The 7,726-nt window shown below is 55.2% G+C and overlaps 2 protein-coding genes across 2 annotated transcripts; both read right to left on the bottom strand.

Moving 5' to 3' along the window:
- Positions 1 to 1,612: 1,612 nt before the first annotated feature.
- On the bottom strand, positions 1,613 to 4,088 carry L226DRAFT_574418 (uncharacterized protein; the record flags this gene model as incomplete). Its single annotated transcript, XM_067685041.1, has 3 exons — positions 1,613 to 1,707; positions 1,765 to 1,770; positions 3,737 to 4,088. The coding sequence occupies 3 exons, from the start codon at positions 4,086 to 4,088 to the stop codon at positions 1,613 to 1,615; spliced, it is 453 nt and encodes a 150-aa protein (XP_067531553.1).
- Positions 4,089 to 5,938: 1,850 nt separating this feature from the next.
- Positions 5,939 to 6,745, bottom strand: L226DRAFT_574417 (uncharacterized protein; the record flags this gene model as incomplete). Its single annotated transcript, XM_067685040.1, has 3 exons — positions 5,939 to 6,116; positions 6,558 to 6,604; positions 6,653 to 6,745. The coding sequence occupies 3 exons, from the start codon at positions 6,743 to 6,745 to the stop codon at positions 5,939 to 5,941; spliced, it is 318 nt and encodes a 105-aa protein (XP_067531552.1).
- Between the last annotated feature and the right edge of the window lie 981 nt (positions 6,746 to 7,726).

The following is a 7,726-nucleotide window of genomic DNA, read 5'->3' as shown; positions in this document are numbered from 1 at the left end:
CACAGAGTTAGCTGGGTTAGCGGGGGAGCGATGTCCACGCACGAGCGCAGAGTTAGCTGGTGAGCGATGTCCACGCACGAGCACAGAGTTAGCTGTACTGCGAGCACTCTGCCAGATGTGCAACAGCATCAGCAAAGTCCCAAAAAGCTGAACGTCTGAAAGTCTGAAGGGCGCGGGCGCTTCAGGCCTTCAAACTCAATCACCTCTTTCTCGTAGTCCATGCAGCTCGCTATCGCCTCCAAGCCATCGCTAATGCTGGGGAATGCTGCTGGCACAATACAAATGCTGTTCTATATGCGCCGTTGACTGCCGATCCCATGCAAGACTGCACAAATGCCCCATCCATCCCCTTCACGCTCTCGAGGCCCAATTTGGCAACTTTCTCTCACTGATTGATGGGCAAGTGATGGCTGGCAAGCCGTGTGGAGGTCCTTGAGAGACGGTGAACTGCTTGGAACCTGCAGGAGGGGGTATTGGACGAGTTCTGTCGGTAAGTGGAGAAGTTCTGAACCATGTCTGAAATTGTCTGAAACCTGAATGCCCGACATATCTGAAAACATCTGAAATCTATCTGAAAACATCTGAAATCGTCTGAAATCGTCTGAATCAGACGTTTCAGATTTTTGGGGAATTGCTGATGTCAGCAGCCCTGCTCAATGTTTGTGATGTTGCTCTCACTCCCCCTCGCACACTGGTGAGCTGAAAACATGTGGACATAGTGCTGACATTGGGTACATACAGGTTCCAGAGTAACATCGCATGCAGAGGATGACAAAGGGGACTTCTCAGCCAACCGGCCGTTTATAAGCACCCCCGGTTTATTAAACCAGGAGTTTATAACAGGGCGTGGGGACGGCTCCATCATCAACCCTGCATAATAAAGATACTGTTACTGGATCACATTTGTGCAATAACGCCATCAATATGGGTCCTATTCGGCATGACTAAGTGGCTCTATCGGGATCCTGAGGTTCTCTAGCTCGCCACCTGGGTGCAGCATGGTACTCTCGCTCTCCGTCGTGCCGCCAATCGAATACATGGTAGGCCAGTAGCCTAGATCACCTTGACCGTGTCAAGTGAGGTCTCCTGTGGACGCGCCCTTCGTATGGACACTGGCGATCCCTAGCGCAACGGGTACAACGATCATGTCAAATGTCAACATAACGACCTCAATGGATCCCCAGTAAGGGCGACACTCCCGTAAATTTGTGAGATGACAATGAGGATGGCTTGGGCAACGTGGCCGAGGGCGCAGGGGCCGCTAGAGCAGATCACTCTTCACGATAATCGCGATGACACGCCCGGCGCCTCAAGCATTTCCTCGCATGCACGAGCAGACGCGTCTCTCAGCGCTGCGCGCTGTAAGCCAGAGCTTAATGATGTTCATCGCGGGCGGAGCGCGTAAGCTCAGAGGAATCTTCGCTACTCGTGGCACAGGCGGATTACGCCCTAGTGTCAAAATCCGGTGCACCACGAGGAGGATGCAGCCTGCGAAGAGCCGAGATTCATGCGATGTTCAGAGGAGCATACTGCGGTGAGGTTGGGCGACCCAGTGGTGGTCAGCAGAGCAAGGAGTACATTCCAGACGTTCTTGCTTCATCCGTATCACCCATTAGCAGTTGAGCAGGACGAGGTCGCCGATGGAATTGCTGAGGGAGGTGAGGAGGTCCGCGTCGACAAAGGTTTGGATCTCTTTCGTCCGCGAAACTACATGTGTCTGCATCAGCAGGACCGTACACGTGGATCAACGTAGAGTGTACTCACCAAGCCCTGTAGAACAGGATGAGCTCAGTCACGAAGCTAGCCCTCCAGGACGCCAAGAGCAAGCTCACAATGAAGACTTGGCTCCAGGGCGACTTTCAGGGCGAAGTCGAGGTGATGTGCTGGAAGCTGTGTGACGAGACGGAGGGCGCACAAGACAGCGAATTCTCGACGTTGTGTCCTTCTCTGTCTTACTTGAGAGCTTGGACACCGTTTCAGGTCGTAGAGCGTGTTGTGGGTGCGGATAATGCGGAGGTGGTAGACGTGGCACGAGCGTTGACGTATCATCATGGAAGGACACGAGCGTAGTGGAAGGACAGCATAGGAGAGAACGTACCATAATGCCATACCCAACGAAGCTTCTGACCACACCTCCTCGCCAATACAAGAAGTCGAAATGGCCGTAAACAGGCTTTTCATTGCCAAGCACAATGGACGCGTTTATCTCAACATAGGAAGTAGAAGACCCCTCATACTGTGTATGTATGAGAGTGAATTCCGTCAGTTCTCCCGGGAACCTGTGGGCTTGCCGCGATCGACCACTTCAACATGGTTCAACGAACAGAAACGCGGGACGTTGTTGTTAGTACGCACCTATCTTGCAACAAGTGCAGAGCTTCTGCATCCAGGCCAGAGTTTGCGTCACTATCCATGAAGCAGCATCAGGCCCCGCTGGCAAGCTGTTGTATGCAGCAGTACTTGCCGGAGACGTATCCATCCTCGCCTCTCCCATCCTCTCTACCCTTCTCCTGATTCTTTCTGATAACGTCTATGCCAGGGAGGTGGACGCCGTCGCACTCGGCACGACCAACGCTATGGTTTTCGGGTTGTTTTGGTGGCAGAGACATGGTGTGGATTCGACGAGGGGTAGAGCACAATGAGCTGGTAGGGATTCCTGGTCTAGCGCGCTTGTCTAAGAAGTCGACAGACGTGTCGACGGCACGAGCGCGCCGTCGTTCCCGCCCTGGTCGACATCATATTGGTGGATAGTGTCCATGCGCACCGTTTATGCGTGGCGCTGCATTGATGCTCGCGGGTGAATGTGAGACGTGCAGACAATTGGTCTTCCGGTGTCAAGGAAGGGTCAGACTGGTGCGGAGCCGAGAGAGGTCCAATCGGCGGCGATGGGTAGATGTCGATATGCTCGAGGAGATCACTGAGCGCCTCGTCACAGTCACGGAGGAGGAGACCGAAGTCAGCGAGCTGGTGAACTCTGGCCACACCTTCTTTGATGGTCTTATCTTGTTCCGGAGCGACCGAAGATCTGCGCCGATAACTGTTTCATCGGTTGCAGATGCAGGAAGTGTCGCAACCTCCTTGGACAACGCGAGTAATGCCCGATCCATGGACTTTCGAGTACTATCTTCAGGGAGAGCACTGCTGCACGTGCGTTTGGGTCCTTGCAACATCGTTGATCCCGATAGACCGAAGGTGCTTGCGAAGACAGAAGATTCGGCAGCTCAATTCGCTCATCTCTGGGCTCATCCCAGTAGCCGGGGCGACAAACGCACGGCGAAGATGTCTGAGACCCAATGTCAGCTAAATCTGCATATTTTGCTTTGTGAACCACTCACCGTCGCTTCCGGAAACTGCGAAGCTGACCTCATGAACCGTTTCAAGTGGGTTGTCGATGATCGCTGACTCTTCAGCCAGACGCAATGCATCCATCCGCTGCCTCTTCTCCTTCTCGCGCATGGAGCGCTCCTTTGTCTCGGCCTTCTCCCTCTCGACTCTCCTTCTCGACCCTCTCCTTCTCGACCCTCTCCTTCTCGACCCTCTCCTTCTCGACCCTCTCCTTCTCGACCCTCTCTCTTTCCCTCTCAAGCCTTGCTCTCTCTCAGCCTCAGCCTGCTCTCGTCTGGCTCTCTCCTCTGCTTCCGCTTTCTCCCCGTCTTTCGCGCTCCTCTGCTTCAGCCCTCCCGTGCATGTCTCTCCAATCCCTCCCTTCTCTCTGCCTCCGACCACTCACACTCACTCCTCGCCCTCTCCTCGCCCTTCACCGTCTCACGCTCGACCCTCGCACGCTGCAAGGCTTCGAGACGTCCCACTTCAGCTGCAGCAGCAGCCTCGCGAGCGCGGAGAGCTTCTGCTCCGGCCTCCAGCCGCTCCTGCTCCTCCCGCAAGCCCGCCTTCTCAGCAAGACGGTGGTTCACCTCGGCCTCCTGCGCGTCGATGATCTGCTGCCTCAGGCTAACGATGCTCTTTCTCCAGGATCCGACTTGAGTTCCATCAGTCTCCACGGCCTTCTGGGGGGCAGAGACGACAGCGTCTCGTGCGCCAGTCTCGGAGGCACCGGGGCGGCGCGTAGAGTATGCAACGTCTTCCATAAACAGGGGAATGAGCGCGCTGGATAGAGGCCTCGCGGGTTTTGAAAACCTGCTCCTGAGACAATGAGAGCTCCAGACGTTCGGATGAGAGCCGATCCTGTCCTTGCTTCGATTAGACGGACGCCACAGCGTTAGTTGCCTGCGTGAGATCGGCCGCGAGAGAGGCGAGCGTGACATCGACGGCATGGTTTCTTCGCTAATTGGAAGTAGTCGGCCTTCGACTCGTGCGTCTTGCGCACCTGGCAGCATCGTACTGGGCGACCAATTCCTCCCCGCGGGATGGGATTGGCTGACGGGGCGTGGTTCCTCCACAACTGAATACTGAACCTTTGCATTCGCCCTCTCCGCCTTTTGAACCGCTACCGCATGTCTTGTCAGCCGCACTTCTCGTCTTCTCGTCGGTTGTTTGCGCACTGTCAATCGTCTCCCGGAGAGAATCTTTGCGATCCACCAGTGGCTGGGACGAGGTTGCCAAGGGTGCCGGATGGCCGGACTCGGTTTGGTATAGCAATACGATCCCGTGGCTGGACAAGGTGCAATACTCAGCCGTTGTCGGCAAGAAAATCTGGGGCGACACCGTCGAGGAGTTGGGCCGCAAAGCAAGGGATCGAGGACAACGACGCAGTCATGCAGGCGATCAGGAAGCAACGAGGGGGCGCCGACGTGCTAAGGACAGTGACCGGAGGCGAAGTGGAATCCTCGGGCTGTAGTCAAGGATGGCGCGTGGACGCTGTCTGGCCGCCTGGAGGAAGTCCAACTGGGCACTCCCAGTCGAGCAGTCTCCCTGCCTTGCTGTGAAAGTGACTTGCAGGGTCGCATTCATGTCTGCAGTACTCGCGAGTGACCCCGAGACGGCGCGTGTCGACGGACGAGTGTACACACGCGTCACGGGAGATGAAGTGAGACGACAGCGGCCATTGACTGGACACGAGGGGTACAAGAGGTGCGCTGGGAGTGAACATCTGCTCAGTCTTCCCGCCATCATCGCCGCTTCGCTCTCCGTGCTTCGTGCTTGCGAGCTGTTGGGTTCGATGCGCGATGGTGGGGATCCGCCCTCGTTCAAGACGACGCGAACATTGTCCGGGAAGCTGTTCGAGTGAATTCAGCTCTGCCTCGAGGACCCCAGCTTCTATGGATAGAGCACTCACTCAGTGTGACCACTGAAATTGCCTTGGACCTTCCACATTTTGAAAAATCCAGAACCTCTCGTTCCGATTCTTCGTCGTTGCCGCTGTTGTCGTGGGAGACATGAAGACATTATCCCATCCCGGGACCAGAGCCTCCGGAGGGTGAACAGCAGCTGGAGCGCCGATGAGAAACCAATAGAAAAGCCACGCCGTGTCACTCAAGGCCGTAAACGCATCCTGGAAATATCCTAGGTCAGCAATGCCCCGATAGTACCCACAGTTTATGCAAGCATGCACTCACCATACAATCTGACAGTCAAAGGCTTCACGTTCGGTTTATCGGTTGGCGCGTTCGCCAGAGTCCACGAATCCAGGCTGAATCTTCGGCAAGCTAATATTGAACTTCACACACTCAGCTACAGCACCGTCGCGTCCTTGTCCGACGTCAGCTACCCGGTGAGCATCCCATGCCCCTCGCGCCGTACCGAGAACTTCGCCCCGTTCCATGTCATGGCAGTCGGCGCGACAACCATGAGTGGAACAGACGCGTTCAGGACCACGAAACGGGGATGTGCTGCCCGAGATCGTCGCATTGCGCAGAAGATTCGGCTCGCCGAGGAGCAGGGTGATGTTCATGCCGCAGTGCCAGAAGCTCTCCAATACGGGAACAGTGCTTAATGTTGGCACCTTGACCGCAGGTGCCCAGAACGTCGCGGCGGTCGCTTAGTCCACGAAAAGGATGAGCTCGGCGGCCGAGCCCCAGAGTGTGACAAGGCCCTTGGAGCCGGGAGCGGTGCTGACGGCGATGATCTTGAGACCTTCCGCCTTCGCGAGTTGTGCGCCGATGTGAGACGAAAGATCTCTTCGACAGTGAAGGAACACGCTCATGCTCCGATGGCACCTAGGATGGGATTTGGTAAGCGATCATGTGAGGTCCGAGGGAACGTAGGCGGCACATACCTTCCCAATACGCGTATCGAAACATGTACTAGTCCAGTCTCCCGGGGCTTCCAGGAGGACAACAGCAAGAACCCTGCGACCTCGCACTGCTGGTCAAGACGATTCACACGACGCACCGGTCGCGCACCCGCGACGGTGGCAGCATCGAAAGCTCAATAGGGTCACAGTCAATTCCTTGTGGGTCAAACGCAACGATGAACAGTTCTTACAACAATCACAAACCTGTCGCCACCGATACCGAGATAATCTTCGATCCGCACCTCCCTGTCTGATCTACTGCGTGGTGAACTACCATCCCAGTCGTACTAAAAGATCATGTGCTCGCGCCAACTGTCACGCAATGTCAGAAGCGCGGAATCGAGTGAATTCTATCTGCACTTACATATCTTGAATCTCGCGCGACACAGGGATATCCAAAGGTAGCATTGCCTGTGAAAGGCATCAGCCTACGTGCTGCAAACGAATAAGCCTACGTACGACGTTGTACGCCAAAGATTGCGTCCGTGTTTCCCTTTCTTCGAGACGCAGAATCCCAGCCTGCAGGTCGTGATGAAATCCGATGTCTGCCATCGCCTTGCGATCATCTAGTGAGCTGCATGTGTTGTCTTAATCTGAGGAAGCTCTCACCTTCGCAAATTCGCCTATTTTATCAGTGTCGTACGCATTGAAGATGGATGCCAGAATCTGCGCACGAAGTCAGCTGTGTACTCACTCCTGATAAACCGTTACATACAATATAAGTGCCGTGAGGGACATGCAGGTGATCTAGGCCATGCGGAACCTCGCGTAGTACTATGCGGATTCAAACGTGATCGAGTAAATGCCTGCACATGTGGCCTTGACCCGAAGCTCCTGGTCTTTCGCGTAGCCGGGGCTGATGATCCCCACCAAATATTTTCTTGATCGAGCGTCTTCTCCGTGAGCTTAAAGCCTGGTTAGTTACACATACAATTGGGGGAGAGTGGCGGGAACAGGTACCTTGGTGATGCCGATCTTCTGAAGTTTGAAGTGATTGAAAACATTCGTCAGCAACGCGACTGGCTTGCCAGCACAGACGTATTGTGGGCCCTATTACGTATTGAATAAGAGCCGAACATGGATTCGGATTCAAGCTTACCTCGACGTAGGAAGTCGACGGTCTCACGCAGCAGAGGGCCTGTGCGAGTCACGATGCTGTCGACCAGCCTCGTTTGTAAGGTCACTTCGGTGTAGATAGAATGATGACGGGTTGGACTGCGCGGTGCTTTGCATGCGTCCGGTCGAACAAGTCGACCTTCTTCACGCCGGGCTATCCCACGACGTTTTGTCCGTCCCGGAGTTTGAGCTGTGTCTGGCAGCGATAGGGTCGGGCGCATGTGACGGGAGGAGGACGTCAAGGGCTCCTTAGGATGGCCCCTTAGGTCTTTCTAAGTCTATGCGTAGCATAGTAGAGCAGTGGATTGCACAGGGGTCATTAGAGGTCATGATGACTCCATATGAGCAGGGCTAGCCGCACGCACCTTAAGGCCATCAGGCTTGTTAACAAGCACTGGTGGTAGATAGTGAAGAGCA

Source organism: Lentinus tigrinus, assembly GCF_003813185.1.
Source record: "Lentinus tigrinus ALCF2SS1-7 unplaced genomic scaffold L226scaffold_33, whole genome shotgun sequence".
NCBI classification, from domain to species: Eukaryota; Fungi; Basidiomycota; class Agaricomycetes; order Polyporales; family Polyporaceae; genus Lentinus; species Lentinus tigrinus.
Note: the sequence above shows the minus strand (reverse complement) of the source record. Positions and strands in the feature narration are given on the sequence as shown.